General features: G+C 37.9%; 1 protein-coding gene and 2 long non-coding RNA genes across 6 annotated transcripts; 2 read left to right on the forward strand and 1 right to left on the reverse strand.

The window, feature by feature from the left end:
* Positions 1 to 25: 25 nt before the first annotated feature.
* LOC136180347 (uncharacterized) lies at positions 26 to 1,238 on the forward strand. The gene is made up of 2 exons (XR_010667037.1): positions 26 to 180; positions 785 to 1,238. It is a non-coding gene; the product is annotated as an uncharacterized lncRNA (long non-coding RNA).
* Positions 1,165 to 3,343, reverse strand: LOC136180348 (uncharacterized). The gene is made up of 2 exons (XR_010667038.1): positions 2,862 to 3,343; positions 1,165 to 1,809 (listed from the first exon to the last, which is right to left on the reverse strand). It is a non-coding gene; the product is annotated as an uncharacterized lncRNA (long non-coding RNA).
* A 2,427-nt stretch (positions 3,344 to 5,770) lies between these two features.
* Positions 5,771 to 17,595, forward strand: zgc:110045 (uncharacterized protein LOC664755 homolog). Of its 4 annotated transcripts, none has more exons than XM_065959768.1 (13): positions 5,771 to 6,354; positions 10,072 to 10,180; positions 10,345 to 10,368; positions 10,462 to 10,494; positions 10,599 to 10,715; positions 10,938 to 11,069; positions 11,502 to 11,630; positions 12,443 to 12,535; positions 13,162 to 13,203; positions 13,602 to 13,827; positions 14,608 to 14,660; positions 15,894 to 16,063; positions 17,245 to 17,595. In XM_065959768.1, exons 2-13 carry the CDS (start codon positions 10,103 to 10,105, stop codon positions 17,279 to 17,281), a joined length of 1,134 nt encoding a protein of 377 aa, XP_065815840.1. In that variant the 5' UTR covers positions 5,771 to 6,354; positions 10,072 to 10,102; the 3' UTR covers positions 17,282 to 17,595. The 4 variants fall into 4 exon arrangements, with proteins under 4 accessions (XP_065815840.1, XP_065815839.1, XP_065815841.1 ...); XM_065959767.1 differs by having other exon boundaries at positions 5,774 to 6,354; positions 16,365 to 17,595; XM_065959769.1 differs by having other exon boundaries at positions 5,774 to 6,354; positions 13,602 to 13,677.
* Positions 17,596 to 20,484: the final 2,889 nt, after the last annotated feature.

Raw genomic sequence — 20,484 nt, forward strand, 5'->3', positions numbered from 1 at the left:
ATATTGGATTTGCAGTCTCAACCTAACTTCGGATCAACCTAGCTACAGCAGTAAGGCGGGACCGGCGGGACTTAACTCCGCCCATTCAGCTCGACGTTTGCAGTCCACTTCACAGCATAGCTAACAGCTAGGCTGCTATCATCAACTATTCCTGCTCGTCCTGAGAAAACTCTATAAACAGTAAGTTAACATTTAACTTTTCTACAACACAGTTAAAACTAATTATATTCAACACAAATATTTAATTAAAGTCTTAAAACTACACTTTGTTAAATATACAACTATGGTTATTAGTTATTTGTTAGAGAAGTTAGACTTTGTCAGTGTTAGCAGAGAAATACATTAACAAAGTTTGATCCATAAACTGTAAATAAATGAGACATCCAGAAGAAATCAATATTACAAAGCATACAGTTCATGTTACTGTTCTGACAAAAAGAGGAATGTCTGCGTCTTATATTTACTGATGTCAACAGCGATGAGGTGAACATGACAATTGAAAAATAATTATTTAGTATTTATTATAAGATATTTGTTTTCTATTGAACCCCGTGAAGTCATGGAGTCTGTGGACAGTGTCAGCTTCACACCAAAAACTTTAAGTATTAGAAAAAATAGTGTTTAAGACTGGTATCTATTATGATGAGTTGCAGCTACCTTGTTCAATATTATTCCTGCAGATGTGGCTCATAACAAAAAAACAGCCTGAGCTGTCACATGTAGTTAACTGTACATTTTGTCTTGTCTGAGGCATTAATTGAACACCTTTGTATTTCTCCTATAGACACAGTGTGGATTATTGGTGACTGGTCCGTCGAGGTGCCCAGAGAGCTGCAGAGACAGAGGAAGAAACCTGAGCCTCAACAACATCTGCATTTGTTGGTCCTTCTGGGGTGGACTTCAGTTGCTTCTCTTCAACAGCTCGCTGTGAGGGAGGTCTCCCCCGGATGGCCTGAGTGATGACACCCACAGGCTGAGAGCTGAGACGGGTTTTAAGCCTCTTGACAAACCGTTACACCGCACCCGCCTGTCAAGCTGGTCAGCTACACGCCTTATTGTGAATAACTCTTATCCTTCATCAAAACATTCACCCCCCGTACAGTGTCCATCGAGACATGAGCTAATCACACCTATTTGTTTGTTTTGTACCAAGCTGTAAACATGTTCATCTCTGCTGTAAAAACAGACTTTTTTTAATGTTGTTTTTCAGATTAAATAAATATTTCTATATAAATGCACTCCTTTATGTCTACTTATGAGTATACATTTCAGATTAATGCTCAACTCAATAGCTTAGGGAAGGAAGTCTACTTTTACACAACTTCTTATTCTTTTGATAAATACTAATGTAGTTCATTTCTGAAAGTGGGATGGAACAGAGTCATTGCAAAAATTTGCCCTTAAACACAGCCCCATTCTTAAATCAAGATACATGGAGAGTAAATAAGATCAATAACTTGTGAATAAAAACACAGTTAAAAATGATTTAGAAATGTAGTCTTCCCTGATCAATATCACATAATATCAACTTCTCCCATCTAAACTGGACAAAGGGTTTTAAAATGGGAAGAAAATGGTTTGATTGCAAGTTGTTTGGAGGAGATCTACTTTTATTTGAACAGCATGAATACAGTCTTCTAAGGTGCAAACCCTCCCCCTCCTCCTGAAGCCTGTGGAGCTCCTTCATGTACTGCTGTCTTATCTGTTGGCCATCTTCTCTCAGCAAAACTTTGACTGTTGAAAAGTCATTCAGAAGAAGCTCGAGCATGTGACATGGATCCAGGAGAACATGGACTTTTAGTGAGGGGTCTTCAGGGTGACAAAGAAAGAGAGAAAATATCAGTTATTCATTAAATCATTTTGTTTGTTCTCATCTATTTTTCTGTATTCATCTGTGTGTAAGAGCACATTTATAAATTCAACAGTGTACTACCCAGACAACAAAGGTACAGTATTCAGGTAATCAACATCTATTCAAAGTTAAGAAGATAAACATTATTGTAATCATGCTGTTTTCAGCTCTCTCACTCACACAATGATATTCCACATCAAATTGTCTCAGATTTTGTGTGAGGAAAAATTCAGCAATTTATTGTGGATAGTACTTCATCTTTACATGAAACAAATATAATCTGAATTATTTAAATCATTAACAGGTCCCAACTCTCTGTGCTTTAGCACAGAACATACAGTAACTCATTTATTATTAACATGAGCTCAGTACATGGCTGTATTCTTCAAACTATTTATTATACTTTATATCTATGTGCTTTAAATCTTATTTTCATTCCATATGTTATTTATATTTTATATTTCTACAGCTATATTCTGTGTATGAGTTCAGTGAAAATGAATATGGTTATTAATATAGTTCTTAATGGTTACAGATGCTCTTACAAAGTGAAGTTTTTTTAATTTGTTAACAGTTTGCTCAAATCTTAAGACACTACCATCAACCATGTAACTTTAATGTCATCCTCTATAACTTACACAGCACATTAGGTTCAGTTGAGTTTATGTTACTGACAGATAATTACTACACAAAGTTTGTTTTTTAATGTCCACATTATGTGGAGTATAACATTCATCATAACGTCAGATAACCATATTTACAGTCTGTGGTTAACCACCGAGCTGAACCTTTAGCTTCTAACATCACACAAACTCATTATTTTCAACAACAACATCTTCACAACAAACATTTCTAAACCATTGACCGTAAATAATGTAAATAATGTAAATAATGTAAATAATGAGCTACACAGTTAGCCGACTGGTTTACAAGCTAACGCTAAACAAGCTAGGTCCGTAAATATAAACACATGAGTAAGCAGTAAATATAACACTACTATATCACTTACCGAAAAAAACTGAAGCATCAACTTGTTGGATGGTCTGTTAACCGCACAGCAAGCCATGTATGTTGTCAGATATGTGTTAAACAAACTCTCCAAACGAAGTAAAAAAGAGGAGAAATCAGACGGATCAAGCTGTTAGCCTCCTGACCTGCTGACCTGACAGACAGATGCAGCGCGCAGAGCTGTCAATCAAATCTGACACAACCAAATATGGGCATAGTCGTTTTCCTTAATAGAATAAAATCCGATGAGTTATAAAAAAATTCACCCCCCCAAAGTGTGAGGAGAAGGGGCCATCAACTTCTCAGATATATCTCGTTTTTTGAACCAGGCTGTAAACATGTTGATTCCTGTGGTAAAAACGGGCTTTTTTGGCTGTGGGCTTATGGCACTTCCGGCGCTTCTGCAGCCAGCCTCAAGCGGAACCTCGAGGAACTGCAGTTTTTTGTACTTCCGCATAGGCTTCATTTTTCGAGACCGGAGGTTGCCCCTTGGACATGACGAGCGACAAGTTAAAGACAGAATCTCCCACCGACGAAACCGAGAATTTAACCTACTCGAGGAGGACAACCGAAACGTGTAGAAACTGCTGAGAAAAGTCATGTGACAGGCCAGCTGTAGCATTTCATCCTCGGAACATTAGCTAACCCTAAATGGTGTGCAAACATTAGCTGGCAAGGGAAGGTTTGAAGAGAAGGGCAAGTTATTTTCAAAATAGTTATATTGAGAAGGATTATCTCACTGTATCTTCTGAGATAGTGGAAATTACTTTGTTATTTTTTTATTAAAAACATATTTCCGTAAAAAACCATAAAGCCGTCTATTTGCACCCTGTAAGTAACTAAAAATAGTTATTTATATAAATTTGTGTGTTTTTGTTTTTTTCAGTATAATATGCGTGAATTTACTATGCATTATACTAGATATTACTTAGGAAAACACACTGTTTTAGGCATATTTGTGATTTTGAGAAATAAATAATTAACATTTTATTGATTTATAATATGTATGAAAATATTGACGTCACAATATTCCGTATGTTTTTTTGCAATATGTGTGCAACAGGATTTAGACCAAGGACCTTGTTTCAAAGTTGTTCCCCAAAATCAGTCCTAATTCACGCTGAAATATGGCTATAGCCTGTATTGACAATATAATGTCACGTCCAAATGACACGATGGATGTAATAACACTGACAAAATGTCAATAAGGGATTGCATATGCTTTGGGCATGCTGTGGTAATAGGAGATTGTTATAGCAGGACATCAAACCCGACAATTTCTATTTACGCTAAAATCATGATGAGAGGAGCATGTCAAATATTATGTTCATCCTTTAGTTTAAGGAACCTCACTCTCTCACTTTTCACTGTTTTTCATTTTATTTAAAAAAGTGATTGTTACACTGATTTCAATATGTTATATGTAAATGCGTTTTAAATGATATTCTTTATATTTATATTATTGATATAGGTTTCATTTCCTCGACCCAAGTCCAAAGCCTGAAAAGTGTTGCACAGAATTGCCTTCATCTTCCAGTTCTCATAAGGACATCTAATGTTTTTTTCATCAAAGAATAACATGAGCATTTAAAGGGATCTGTCTTCAAATACCAGGCATAAATGAAAGTAGGCTAAAGCAAAGACATTAATGAAAGAACAAAATGATTTGTATCGCTCGTAATCATTTATTGCTGGTTTGCAAGAATTGCAAGTATAACAATTCTCCCCTTTCAAAAGCTTTTTCTACCAAGAAAATTTGAAACTGCTTTTAGTTACTGTAACAGATTACACCAGGCTGTCTCAGTAATCACTCTATAAAGTAATCCCATTATATAAAATCCCTGACTCTTATCCTCACTGGCGCAGGAGGTAGATGGAGGAGGAAATTGGTTGAGAGCAATTAGCATACTTAAAACATTGATCAGTTTACAATTTTCCAATTAAAAATGATTATTTATTAACTAAACCTGCAGAGTTATTAAAGCTAAGAATGATAAAGAAAGAATTAGTGGATATCATTTTTTTTATTACCTTTTTTTTTACTTAGGCACAATTAGTGACCTTTTCCCATCGTTTCTCAGGCTATACCTATTTTGAAATCCACTCCTATTTGTATCGCTTTGTTTACAAGTCCTGATAATCACTTCACAAAAAGTCATTACATGTAATCCAAGACTCTTTAATCTCATTTATATACAGGGTACATGAAGGAGAGGAAATTAGTCCCAAGTGATTGGCATGAAATGCCTGATCATCTCATGGTGTCTAAGTGGATAGAAATAAATGTCACATAGTCAGGTGGGATGCCCTTGACAGCTTCATCTAATTCTTCTTACAGTTTGGTACAAAAAGTCACAGCGTTCTAAAAGTTTTATTTAGCTTTTCTGAACTTTTGTTGACCTTCCTTTCTCAACCCTTAATCCTAATCAAACTTTGTTTAAACAGGGTAAAAATACACTTAGATAATGTAGAATTGCTAAAACATCTTCACTGTCAAAGACTACCTTTATCTTTGTTTTGTCGTAATCCTTCAATCCTTTTAATCATAGAAATGAAACTTAAAAGTTGAATTGAAACCCTAGTTGTCTAGTGAATGTCATGTGGCCTGCTTAGATGTCTGATCGAAGGCCATGAGGCTCACAGCAGCCGTCATTGTCCTCGTTCAACGCACTGAATAGTAATTAAATATGCCACTTATGCTTCACTGATTCATTTCCTTCACAAATTTGAAGCTCAGTAGAATACTTTTTTTTTCTGTGCAGAAGGGCTGTATTGTATCCAGTATGGCCTCATTACAAGGGCAAAAGGGCTTGGTGTGGGGGAGGGCAGGGGCAGGGAGGGGGAGAAGCACCCCATGAAGACATTGTGCTTAACATCACTAAATACCTCAAACGCCACATTGTCCTTCCCAGCCCTCAATTAGTAGGGTTTCATGTTGGAAGCACTGATTTCATACAGGGAGATTTATTTTTAGAGAAAATCCGGCCCTGTGCAGGCAGGAAACTCTTTGAAAATCTAATGAAGAACACACCAGTCATGCAGCGTTTTCAGTCTCAGAGCAACATTGGTTAACAAAGCTCTTCTTCTGCGTCTCTTCTGCTAAAAGCTAGACCGTGGTGGCTGTAAGTGTAGCCTGCACTATCAGTGTTGGACAGTGTCCAGCCAAAGAGGCTCTTTGCCCTGCCCTCAGGCCCCTTCAGCTTGTGGATCTCCGTGCGGAGGAACGCCTCTTTGGTGGCTGTGACAGGGAGAATTAGGCAAGAGATGCAGGTTCACTTGCCCTGCATAGGGGCTTATCTTGAGCTAAGCTGAGGGACTAATAGCAAAGCCAGCCTCTGCTCCAGCCGGTCTGAGGGCACAGGGAACCATCTGTCCACTCTGTGGATAACTGACAACAAAGGGGACAAACATTGAATACGGACTGCAAACTTCAAGGCTCTTCATTTAGGTGCAAAGCAGAAATAAAGAAGAGGAGCAAGAGTTTTGTTTATAAGGTCAGTACTGTACTAATGATTCTTGTTTCACAGGCCTCTCACTGAACCAAGACTTCAAGACTTTCCGCTAACTAGTTTCTAGTGACATTGTTGCAGATTTAATGAGTGTTGGGGTTTCAGCATACTGAATGTCTTAGTAAAACTTCAAATTCAGCCTCACATTTTGGTTCTGTTCATGTCAAGAGAGCTGAAGAAAGTTTTAATGCACAACTCCTGACTCCCATTAGGGCTGAATTAATTGGAGCTGCTTGTTTTTCTGTACTCTGCTGTGTCGTACATGAATTTCTTTGTACTCTAAACCTCAAAGTCAATGCAACAAGGTTTTAAATAGAATGTGACTTAGATCCTAGAAAGATAAATAGTGATGGATCAATACAATCATTATGATAATAAGTAAATGTACAGTATTTCTTTTATGTATGCAGCATTGTTTGAACAATAATCTATTTAGACGTGTGTTTGAGAAGTGGAGCACGTTAATCCAATTAAACAAATAATCTTTTCTTACTGATTTCAGGAAGCTATGAAAACAAATGTTTTCGGTTCACATTTCAACTTTTCTAATATCCCTCAAATAATCCAAGAAGACACTGTTCTCAATTTCTCTCGAGGATAAACGTCAAGTTTTTTTATTGTCGTGGCACATTTCTGCCTTTCAGTGCCCTGGGTGCGGGGCTTCAGTATTATCTGTTTTATCATTTGTACTCCATGGGTGCTGTTGTTCACCACTGTTTTGTTCAGGAGTCTTGAGTGGGTGATGATGTGCAAGAGGTGACATAAATGGGTCAAAAGGGTTTTAGCATTAACTAAACAAATCCCAGCCTATAGGATTAGACGGCACTGTTGCTGTTTATTTGATGTATTCCCTGTTACTATATAATGATACACAAAGGAGACAATAGTTGTGAGTTATTAGAAAGACTTCCTCCACTTATTCATGATGTTGTTGAAACTAAGTCCTTTAGCTCGGTGTGGAATTATCAACAGTGGAATGTGCCAGAACAATATCTTATTGTACGCTTGTCTCAGCAGTTGGAAAATCATGTTTTGTTTGCTTGTTATATTGCCACAGTACATTGAACAACTATAACCAATCATGAATAACTGTACTCACACTTGTGCTACCACTGGTATTAGCATACAGTACGTTACCCAAATCCAAACTCTGTTTTGGTCATTTTTGAGGTGTGGAATGGCAACAGAGCGTTCTGTAATTATTGATTTGTTTGGGTATCTAGGCAAACTGTTAGTTTCAAGCAGCAAACTCCTGTGTGAAACAATTAAGCCAATGCGGAAGTGCAAAAACTGCAGTTACACCAACGTCCACTTGAGGCTGGCTGCAAAATCTGCATAAATCAATAACACACCTATTCAAAAGGCCATTTTTACTGCAGAAATACCTTTACAGTCTGGTTCAAAAAGGGACTCTATAGTCTGAGTAGCTTATTCCCTGATCCGCACACACTTTACCTTTTCTTATAACTTATCCATTGTGATTTTATGAAGAAAAAGAGTTGTTCATAACAAGGCATGGCTGAGCGCGCGTTACAGCTGTTTGTCAGGAGACTTCAGGCCTGCCTCAGCTCCAGCTCTTTACCTTTAAGGTTGACTTAAAGTTAGTTTCAGACGACATTTCCAATATGGTGACAGCCATTGATGGCCTGCAGAAGTCCGCTTAAGAAACAAAGGGGTGATGTCACTGAGACTATATCCATGTTTTTATGCAGACTATGGTTAGCTTTGGTTTACTTAGCTTTGAAAACAGATCAGTTGGAAACAGTTGGCTCAGTAGAAAAAGGTAATTAAAAAAAAGGAAAAAGAATCTCTACAGTCTATAAAGCTACAGTTGTGACACCCATAGACTGTAAATAATTGTACTTCACCCATATGTTACTGAAGGGGGCTCTGGGAGCCCATTGGTGGTGGTCTGTGTTGGAAATGCTGTCTCAACTGACCTTTCAGTCAACCTAATGGCACGCAAAGCGCTGAGCTGAGGCTGGTCTTAAGCCTCTTGACAAACAGCTACACCCTCCCGCCCATCAGTCAGGTCAGCCAAGTGCTTAATTATGAACAACTCTTATCCTTCATCAAATCAATAAGGATGAGTCACTCCCCCCACCCCCATACAGTGTGTCCCCATAAAGACATGCGCTATCAAGACCCATTCCATTGTTGGTACCAGGCTGTATATGTTCATTTCTGCTATCATAATAAATATTTTAATTTGAGGTGTGTATGTGACTTCCGGGTCTTATAGAGCCAACCTCAAATGTACACTCGAGGAACTGCAAGTTTTTTTGCACCTCCACATTGGCTTCATTTTTCAACACCCGAAGTTGCTGCTTGGTGTCATCTGGCACTACTGAATTTTTTTCTTTATTATTATTATTATTATTATTATTATTATTATTATTATTATTATTATTTAATGGTGGTTAGCAAACACTACTGACACTGTCTGGTAGAAGTAATGCATTACAACCAGGCGGCAGCAAAAATAATTGAAAAATTACATTTTTAAGATGAGATAAAAGCTATATAAAAGCTTAGATTTTCTATAAATGAATGACTACTGTATTTCAGTATTTGAACATCATTGTCCATCCCTATAGCCCGCATATTGATACCAAGCTGTGACCTCTGTTGTTGAAAAAATAAAAAATAAGCCAATGTATATTTGCTAAATTGACATGAGGTTTGAAGTTGTTAAACAGAAAAGACAGAATGTCTAACAATAAAAAATATACAGTATATTTTAAGTTGATTGTGTACATCAGACCAAATTCCATATTGACCTCTTTTCAATTTAACATTCTGTCATTTAGATCATTCTGTAATTGTTTCACTTAATTCTTCAACTAAATGAATTGTCTTTGAGAAGAATCAGTCAATTAGATGCTGAGCTTTAGAAGAAAAATATATCATTTTACTTATCCTGGGAGGGCAAATTCAATGTATCAAGTCCAGTGTTAAAAAAACAAACTGTGAAAGCATCTCTCAGAACTATGATAATCCAACAAACACATCGACCACGGTCCTTTAATTCTCCCGTCTGTCTGTCAGAGTGCAATAAGCTGTCCTCCCTACACTGCATCCAGACATTCTTTATTTGTTCTGCAAATGTGATGGATTGGATACGGAGCCAACACAGAGCAGACATTGTGTGGTGTCAGTGTGATATTAAGAGACATTCACACACACATCACTTGATTCTCAGGTCTCCACGGCGTCCTCCTTTGTATCTTATCTTATCCAAGGGTTACACAACTTCTATTAAGCTGGAACTAAAGACACAGTCCCATGTGAAGATTTCACCCAGTGATTGGCTTATCTTACTCACAAGTACACGATCAGAAGACAACAACATCTTGCAACTCTCCAGAGAGCATCACTCCCGTGAAAAAGAATCTAAAATGTTAGTTTGGCTTCTTCAAGCAGCTGACAATGTTTATCAAATCTTTCACACGCTGATCTATTGTCTTTGCATTTGACTGATTTAACAATGGTGATGTAAATAGGAGATAACCTATTTCATTCAGCTGTATATATTTGACTGTAACAAAAAGTAGATAGTTTGCATGAGCAGCGATAACCAAAATGGATTTACAGACGGTTCAAATATGAAAGATGCTTTGCTCTGACCTCATTTAACTATTATAAAACCAACTGAAATACTAAAAACTGAAACTTTCCTAATTAGTTTCTTACTCATTGCAGAGTGCTAACTTTAAAGCTTGGAAAACGCACAATGTCTGACAAGGAAGACATGGCTACAGATGGAAATCTGAATGTTACACTGACACTGAGGCTGCTGATGCATGGAAAGGTAATGCACATAAATAATAAACCCTAAAGCATGTTATGTCCTTTTGTAGAAGTCGCCAAATAGGATGGTAATAGAACGTCCTTGATGTCCAAATCAGAAAAGCTGTTTGGAGAAAATGGTGTGTGCTGACACTTGCCTAAACATTGTTATCTATCTATTCGCAGGAAGTAGGCAGCATAATTGGAAAGGTAAATTTGATCATTAGCATTTATTGATTCATCTTTTTTTCCCTTCATAAAACTAACCACTCCTTCTGTTTTATTTCCCTTGGATGATTCAAGAAAGGAGAAACAGTAAAGAAAATGAGGGAGGAGGTGAGCATTGACTCCCATAATGTGGAAACTGGTATAATTTATGTGTTCAGGCAGATCAATTACAACAAATTGTGGTAGGAATAATTGTGGATTTGTATTTCCAGAGTGGTGCGCGAATCAACATATCGGAGGGATCATCACCGGAGAGAATAGTTACCATCACAGGGCCAACAGAAGGCATTTTCAGAGCGTTCTCCATGATCGCACAGAAGTTTGAGGAGGTACAGCAAAATGTGCCAAAACTCCACTTTAACCTTTCAAATACTGTCTATACAATTTAAATGTTTTTGTATGAGTCAAATACAGACCCTTTAAAAATGTTGTCTATAGTCTGAAGGACACTGCATGCCCTTTTTCCTCTGTCTTTTGTAAAAAATGGAACTTGTCAAATAAGGTTGACATTCTTACAGTTGTGAAAAACATATTTTTGAATTGTCCCTCAGGATATTACTGCAGCAATGACGAACAGCAGCGTGACAAGCAAGCCACCTGTGACACTTCGCCTGGTTTTCCCAGGGAGCCAGTGTGGCTCACTGATTGGCAAAGGAGGCTCAAAGATCAAAGAAATCAGAGAGGTATAATTCCTGTTCTTTTTTTTTTTGTTTTCCGTTAGAAACTTGTCTTTTTGCGTCCAAATGGGGACAGAGAACATCGATGTTGTCCTTGTTGCCCTGATACCAAAAGTATCCAACACTCCAGTCAAAGTTTTCATGTTTATCTCTCCCTTAAAATTTGTGTATTTTTGTGTTTGCTGCTCATGAAAATCTCACTGATTATGCCTGTAAAGATCGGTAGAGGCTGACTGCTCCTTCTGAATGGACAATATTTGTGTACTCCTCTGCAAATATTGGAGAGCACATTGCTATTTGGCTTGCAGCTGCTCCCTGCATGTCGAATGTGTTTAGGGTAATTTGTGGGTGCTTGAAACAGCATTTCAATTTGGGTGATGGAGTCCTCTTTTCAGTAATAAATAGCCTTTGTTTCTTCTGTTGTCTGGTGATATTAAGACCACAGGCGCTCAGGTTCAGGTGGCAGGAGACATGCTGCCGGACTCCACAGAGAGGGCTGTCACAATCTCCGGCACTCCACAAGCCATTACTCAGTGTGTAAGACACATCTGCTCTGTCATGCTGGAGGTAAGCACTGTCACACAACAGATGATTCTCACATTCAACAACTCTATTTTGGTATCAAGTCAAATTTGTTTAGGATGGGGTAGAAGGTATTTTGGAGCACATTAAGTCAGCATATTTCAGTCACAGCAACATTTTACTCCTGCAAGATTAAAGCTTTGTGCTCCTGATTGTGAGATGTGCCGCATTAACATCACTATTAATAATGTACATGCAGTGATTTCTGTATCCTGTTCATTTTTCTAACTGTGTAAACCATTAGTTGCCAATATTGGATGAAATTGTCAATATTGAAAATGTTTTCTCTACATAAATATTTCAACATTTCTTAGTTGAATAGTAATTTATTTTGTGTCTTGAGCTAGTTGAGTAAATTAGTTGGGCTCTTTTTGCATTCTTTGTAGCTCTTAAAGTACCCTTGAGAGGAAAATATTGAATAACATTTTGTATTATTTATCGTATTATCACTTTTTTGAATCTAATTGCTTTTTAACCTTAAATTAAAACGGGGTAAAAATGATTCTTGTTACTCAGAGGAAAGAGGTGAGATAAAGTTAAGCATTTACTCACCCTTTTTCTATCAGAAAAAACCTCTACAACCTATTTCCTTTATTCTTTATTCTTTTTTGGCTCTCTTCATAATAGGTTTTTGGTCCAAGATTTCATGCAACCTTCTCAACCAAAGAATGTGGTATAAAGAGATTCAGCCGGGGAATTAAAAAAGGTTGATAAATTACAGCAGAGCCACTTCTTTTCTCAGATGTAACAGTGTATGAATTTTTATCCCTTATTGGTTTGCATGACTGTGTCTCTAGTCTCCACCAAAAGGAGCAACAATTCCCTACCGTCCCAAGGCTATGCCTATACCTGGAGCCCATGCAGTTTTGGCTCCACAACACTCAGCACAAGTAAGTGGCCAAAAACGAGTTACTTAGCTGTGATTGCTACCACTTTTCAAAAACATTATAATTGAAGGGGCTTTGTATTTTATGGGATCTCAGAGTCACACCGATCATTAGGCATATTTTTACCACGAGAGGGACACATCTTTGTTACACAGCAATAAACTCTTCATACTGTAATAGTGCTCTGTAAGAGGAGGCAATGATCATATAAAAAATTGCCTGAGTTGAATTCAGCCGAGCTGTAATGTGACAGTTATATGAAAGACCCCATTTACATTAATAATTCCCCCAGCGGTGTGAAACCTGAAAGATGTCGTGACTAAAGCTCATATTTTCCATGAGCTGGCTAATCGCTGTCCTGAATTTGGCGCAGTCTGTTCTGACCTATCAGACATCTGTCTATGTTATTGGATTTCTGGCCATGGTCAAAAGGGGAGAAAACAGCAGATGACATTTAGATGAAATTCCATCAAATCTATACACATTAGAGAGCCATGGAAATGAGAAGGGAATGGATTTTCAGACATGGACTAGCTGCACTGAGTTTACTCTTCAAACTTTCTAACGTGACATATTTGAACACGTGTGCATTTACCTCATAACCCTATCTCCTCTGTTATTTCTCATAGGCCTTTGCACTACCAGGGCAGTATGCGTTTGCACATCAGGATGTAAGTATACTCGTTTAGTATTAGTACCCTAATGACCTGCTCCTGCCCACTCCTTCCAAGCCACCACTTCACGCTATATGTACCCTACTCTGAAAAGATGAAACTTTAATTACCCAGATCTGTTGACATTACTAACACTAACATGAGATAGCACAATGCTTTGATTAAAATGATTGAAACCATTTATGATCAGTTTTAGCTTTGTAGCAAGACATATGACTGTATTTCTAGATGGCTGCCATGAGAAGCCAGCATGCTTTCTGAAGGAAATGAATCTCTGCACACTGACACCATCTGTGATGTTTGTGAACTTCACATTGGCTCTGTATTGTAGTTGTCAGCTCCTCTGAAATAATCCAGTTTGATTGGTTAGCTCTAACTTCCTTCCTACCCTGCAGTTGACCAAGCTTCACCAGTTGGCTATGCAGCATATCCCCCTCCCTTCCCTTGGGCAGAGCAACCCTACCTTCCCTGGTACGTACCCACGGCTCCCCGGGGAAGTCCATCTATTCCCCTGTCTTCACTCCTCTTCAAATCACATCTTCAAAACAACACTTTCACATCAGACTTCAGAGAGGATCAAGGATGTCTCCATTTTTCCAGAGTTTAAATACTCTCACTCAGGTTTCTTGTATAAGGAGGCTTTTATAACATGTACTTGTTACAAAAATGACATGTTCGGCTTTGCATGTGTTTGCATGTTTTTGTAGCAGAAATCTATTTTAAAAATGCTGAATAGAACAGGTTTAGCCACCAGACTAGTTTACTTTAAAAACGTAAGGTTACTCAATGAATTATTTATATTCCATATCACAGATTGAAGCAGACAGAATGAAACACACAATTAAAAAACAGCAGAGTTCCCTGGAAGAGAAATGTGAAAAATAAGACAAATATTTACAGTTTAGTAAATATTTGACCATTTCTCACTATTTCTCATTTCCTCAAAAATGTTCAGCTCCATTTGCCCAATTTCCCTCTCTTAAAGCAAAACCTAATCTCTTCACCCATCCTCCACCTCTGCAACATTTCTCCTCCAATTCTAACATCGTCTTGGCCAGACCATCCCTGACCTCAACAACCCCAAGTACTCATATACTCTGCCACAACTAACTGAAGACAAAACATTACATGTTATTTTCAAAGGAAGGGCTGGTGTGTTAAAACATGTTCATTTGAATGATAGTTCATTTTTATTATTTCAACATTAAATAGGTTACTAGAATATGTGTTTGAAATGGATATAGAGTATGTGTGTCTATCAAGAAAGATTGTAATGCTATTTTCATGTTTCTAATTTAGCAGTGAATCAGTGATAAGCTAAAGTAGAGCAACATGTCATGCCATGAATGTGGAAGCCATTAGTGCCATACTGTTGTTAGCATTCCTTGTCCTACTTTGCAGGATTGGATGCATCTGCCCCCACAAGTTCACAAGAGCTGGCAATACCCAATGATGTAAGTGCCACATTGTTTGTATGTTTTTTACAGTGCTAAAACTGGCACCCACAATCCTCCTGCTTTTTCTTCAACACTTTCTAGGATGCCAGTTATAATGAGGAATTTCTGGACATACGTTTTACTATTTCACTTTCTCAGCTGCAGAATGTAATATATATTCTGTCAACTTTGGTGATGAAAAATGATTGCATGTATACACAGCAATCATCATTATGATGGTAGGATTGGCTGGTTGTTTCTTCAATATTATATTTTTTTTAAAATCACTGAAACAACAATAGGAGATTATTTTCAAAGCTTCTGTTGCACTCAATTAGCTATGCTTCCATCAGGAATCCTAAATCATTTCAGAGTAAGAGATAACTGGAAACCAGATAGCTTGGAGTGTTTTCTATATTTTTATAGCGCTACAAGTAATCTACAATATAATCGTTGCTACTAATCTAGTTCAAGGTTTTCTTGCAGAGCATCAGATGAGAAGATCAATATCACTCGTGTCTGGATGCTTATGATTGCTGCAGTGATATCCTGAGGGACAATTCAACAGCAGCTTTTAGCTTAACATAAAGACTGGAAATGAGGGAAACAGATAGTCAAAGCTGTCACTAATTAACATGTTATATCTGCAGTTTATTTAATCAGTACAAAAGATGACAGGTGGTGGTTTTAAGTGGGGATTATGTGCCTGTCTATTCATCTGGCAGGAGCAGTGACTTCCTGGAGTCTTGCCGTGCAACCAGATACGTTAAATAGCTGTACTCTCTGGTTTTCATGCCGATTAAGCAAGCAATGTATGCGTGTCCAAGTTATTTGTTTAACTCTGTTTTGTATACTTGTGCTAAGCTAACTAACTGCTGTTGTTAGCATACTTTTTTTTACCATACAGACAAATCTAATTCTTGGCCATGAATTCAACACTGTAAATGTAGTACTCCAAATGTCAAAATGTTGCTTTAAGATAAGAGGGCAGCGATGACCGCACTTTGATTACATGTATCATCAACAGACGTTTCATGCAATCTTAGAATTAAAGTATCTGCTGTAAGCAAAGAGGAACAGTGCCTTTAAGGATTCTTTCTGTCACTACACAACTGGGAGTGTGGATGTCCTCTGTAAACGGCTTCCTAGAGACTGTAATGCTGCTATTACTGTAGTTATTTACAAACAAATTCCTTAAAAGCTATAGAACGTGGGCTCATTTCCTATTTACATGTCTCGCTCCCCTTCCAGTTTATTGGCTGTATAATTGGGAGACAAGGCAGCAAGATCAATGAGATTCGCCAGGTCTCTGGAGCTCACATCAAAATTGCCAGCGCAACTGATGGATCAGCCGTGCGCCAAGTCACGATCACAGGCTCGCCAGCCAGCATCAGTGTGGCCCAGTACCTCATCAATGCCAGGTAAGACATTACACAGGGCGGTCAAGTCTAGTAGGGTTTCACAACTCAGCCTGATGATAACACAGCCAAACACATGCTATTATATGAGGGCAAAACTTAATGTGCTCTAGATGAGGCTGCTCCATTCTCTTGACTGCATTAAAATCCTTATTATCTCTGCTTTTTTAACACATTCCTTCGTTGATTCTTATGTTTTCTCCTCTCTCTCATCCCCCTGCTCCTTTGTCTCACCTGTTCTCCCCCCTTTTATTTTTCACCTTTTCCTTTTAACTTTTCAATATCTAATCATCCTGACCTGCAGCTTAGAGATGGCTAAATACACCATGCAGGCCGCTTCCTCTGCGACCCCAGTTGACTTCAACATGAGCTTCGCTCAGTCTCCCACTGCCTCCACTGCTGCTACCTCTATGGCTGTCTTGGCAGCCACATCCCAAGCCCCCACCACCATTAACGTCCACACTCCCTCCACCTTATCAGCCATCCAAAACCCACACTACGCCGTCCCTGTTTCCAGTCTGCTTGGCATGAAAACTCTCCCTGTCCTGGCTGTCCACCCAGCAGCTGCTTCCAGCCTAACACAGGGTTTATCCCCTTACGCTGCAAAAATGCAAACCTCTGGCATCAAAAAATCTGAGAGACAGAAGTTTGCTCCTTATTAATGACAGTGTAGCTGACAGGTAAAACATTATTAAATGATGAGAGAATACTTAAAACTTGGCCATGAACTGGCTAAAAAGTAGCTCATACTAGTGTGTGTAAGTTTTGCCAGTGTGGCACTTCTTACTGATAAACCAGGAGAATATTAGAAATATGTCCTCAATTATTAAAACAGGTACCAGATGTGCATATATGCTCAGTATTATCTTAAGGGTGTGCATAACATTTAATAATGCTAACTCAGACTTGTATGACTATCATAGAAAAAGATATTTTTTCAAATGGACTCATTTCAGAGCTTTATAAGACTTAAACCAGGAGAGGTATTTTCCATGATGCAATTGTTGACTTAGTTGTCTATCTGTATAAATAGTTTTTGTTAGTTAAAGCAAACGAGTATCATTAGATGTGGTGCTCTGTTGGCAGCAGGCTGTTAAATTGTTTGTCTTGTACAATAGAAGTCAGTGTGTTAAAATAAAAGATTGCTCTACTCTCTTGTCATCTTAACCTTTCCATCACCATAGGCTCTCATCAACGCTAACAGGCTTGGGTGTTCTGTAGTAGCGTTGCACTGTAGCAGTTCTGATGGGATTATCCTAAACCCACATTGGATTCTTGTGGATTTCTCTCTACACAGTATTTCCGTAAGGCAGGAAAGGCCTTACAAACTCATTTATTGTTTCTGTACGCCACCTTGTTTATTCTCCAACCTAAGAGAGTGGAAGGCTTTGAAATTCAGTGGCTGAAATGGACGCTGAGCAATTATTGTAATAAATGTTTTATTCATGTTTTTGGTGGGGATCTACTCCCAAACAATGCAGAATTGTAATATTTGTTGATGAAATGACTTAATAAATGGGACTTTTTATGAATAATGATTGATTCTTTTATTCTGTGAGTGTAGAAAATCTTTTAACATCAATGGTGATGTCACCGACCCAGAAAAAAAAAGAACTTCCCTGACTGCACTGTTTACTCTCCACTGGCTTTGAGCTTTAATTGTAGATAAATCAGGACAACACATTTCCACTCTGCTGGAATTACAGTTTATTCCTCAGGAGGGAATTAAGCTATTTTGTTCAGAATGTCATGTCTTTGAGAATAAATCTCTGTGGACCCCGACAATGTTTTATGAAAGAAAAGTAGAACATGAAGTAGTAGGACCTTGTATACATGCAGTGAATAAGGAATTGCAGCACCTGTAACTCCTTATAAGTAATGACGTATTTCTGACTTTGTATTGATGCAAATCTGGACATACAGAAAAATCTAACTTTTCTAAAACTGGCATGGTTAAGCTTTTATTTCTCCAGTGTTTGTGTTCTTTAAAAGAGGAAGGAACGATCCCCAGAATGGTTTCACTTATAACACACATTTGTCCTATTTTTTAGGATCTGATATTTTTCTTTTGAGAGGATACTGTATGTCCATGTAAAACATTCAATATCAGTAACATTTAAAAATGTCGACCTAAAGAGAGAATTACAGTTTGCAACACAGAGGTGTTCAGAGATCTTGGCAAGTGTACAAAAACAACTGTGCAAAAATAGTCCATGGTATTAGGATGTAGTGTGTGTGGCAGAGGGCACAAAGCTACAAAACAAACTTTTCTACCTGCACCCTGCACAAGTAAACTTGGTGTAACCCCATTGTAAATATTCAACAAAAACTGTGGCAAAATTCTCATGGGTCCGGAAAAAGAACAACTTAACCTTCAGTTGTCATCTCAAGCATACTGCTAATGGGCAGGTAGGTTATAGTGTAGTCAGTTCATGCTGCTTTGTGTCCCAGCCTGAACTACCGCTTTAGTGTAACACCAGGAGGTGGGCACTTCTGTTCTGCCTGTTCGTGGAGTATGGGAAGCAAGCCATACAGGCCATTTCCACAGCAGGGCCTGAAATGCTGAAGTGGAGATAATCAATAGTTAATGGGGGCAGAAATGTAATGACAGTGAAGGATGACATTTGAACCTCGGGGAAGGTGTAGCAAAAGAGAACAGTGCTGCATGTTTTCTGGTGTGTGCCCAGGGCAGTTATGGGTTCACTGCTAGCCACTAATGCTAAATTAATGATTGCCTTTTTCAGCCTCACAAAAGCAGGAGCTGCTCCCATCATATAGTTCCATCATATATTTGAAAATGCAATTTAGAGGTACAGAAGTAAATAATTAAGATGCATATTTGATTAAGTCCATAGCAAATTAGAGAGCAATGCTGTTTTTGGGCTATTTATGCCTTTATTAGATATTACAGCTGAAGAGAGACAGGAAATGTTGGGAGGAGAGAGTGGAGGATGAGGACCACAGCCTCTGTACATGAGGCACGTGGTATAACCACTTTGGTCACCTGTGCCCCTACAAAACACTTTCTATAAAATGTATCTTAAACACCTTATGTTTTTCTGTCTTCCTGCAGAAGTTTAGATTTGTTTATTTGGCTGGTTTATTGATTTTTATATGGCTTATAGTTTCGGCAATCTCTGTTGGTATTTCTAGGATCTTCTGAGAATCACTTAGTTTTGTTCTCAACTGTTTATTTGGCTCTGCTGCTTTTTGGCAAATCTGAGGGTTTTAGCAGTTGACATTCTACCATGCAGTTAATAAAAGTAACAATATCACATGGGAAACGCAATCATAATCATAACCCAATCCTGCATTTCAAGTGCAACTCCAGTAAAAAACCAAAGTTACATTTGGGTCAAAAGTACCCACCAGAGAAATTAAGCCAAGCTTAACTCTGTCAGTATTACATTTTGGGTTATTCTATAGATACATTAACATAATGCTGACTGAGATAGATCTCATTTATGGAGCTCATTTAACTGTTAACATAATATGATTGGTGGATTTAATTAATTGTCACATTGCATCATAATTCATGTCCTCAATTATTATCCACTTAATCTCAACAACTTTGGATGGATAAGCATGAGTTTTAATGATTGATTTTAAAATCATAAAACATTGAAACTGTTTAGGATGAATCCCCATCAGCACATTCTCATATGCAGTGAAGCATGAAGTGCAATGATTTGCAGGCTGAAGTTGAACATTTCAAAAGAGAACTTGGCCACAGGCATGCTCAAAGTTTAGATCAACAGCTGTGCATCTCTCTGCAAGAGCAAGACGTTTGCTAGTTATTAAGGCTGAATTGTTGAGTGAGACACTTGATGGACAACTTAATTGTCAACTTGCAATAAAGGAAGTTATAGAATCAATATTCTTCTCATACCTTGATTAACTCCCAGAAATCATGGCCCTTCACAACAAGTCCTAAATGATGTCTGTCTCTTCACTGCTTAATGAGAGACAGTGTGGAAGAAAGGCATGCAAGGTTTCCATGTAGGCTGCTGACAGACTTTTAAGTAACATAAGAAACATTTGTACAGAAACTGGTTACACACCAACAACAGGCTACATATTATGAAACTAGGTCTTAATGGCTCAATTCAGTGCTTTGCAATAGATTGGAAACCAGTGGCATTTAAGCCAGGTTATTTTAAAGATCCTTTTATTGATTTTTTTTAAACAGTCATATAAGGCTTGAATGTATCACTTTGTTTTGCCTTATATCAGAACCAGGACTAAACTGTGATCAACCTTTTTTCACTAAAAGGGATCCTAAGAGTATTGTAAATTTGGCTGTCTTTATATCATTTGATTTTTTTGTAGATTTATTGAGATAAAGTACCTGCATTGATAGCCTATTTTTACTTTGTACTTTCTCGTTATTCTTTTTTTAAAGAGTAATGGGCTATTTTAAATAG

The sequence above is a fragment of the Labrus bergylta genome, chromosome 10, assembly GCF_963930695.1.
Source record: "Labrus bergylta chromosome 10, fLabBer1.1, whole genome shotgun sequence".
NCBI lineage: Eukaryota > Metazoa > Chordata > Actinopteri > Labriformes > Labridae > Labrus > Labrus bergylta.

Bases quoted from the DNA above. Each gene is read 5' to 3' on its own strand.
- zgc:110045 (XM_065959767.1), top strand. From the start codon at position 10,103: ATGTCTGACAAGGAAGACATGGCTACAGATGGAAATCTGAATGTTACA. The intron at 10,181-10,344 runs GTAATGCACATA...ATCTATTCGCAG, and splicing joins GGCTGCTGATGCATGGAAAG to GAAGTAGGCAGCATAATTGG. The intron at 11,631-12,442 runs GTAAGCACTGTC...CTGTGTCTCTAG, and splicing joins TCTGCTCTGTCATGCTGGAG to TCTCCACCAAAAGGAGCAAC.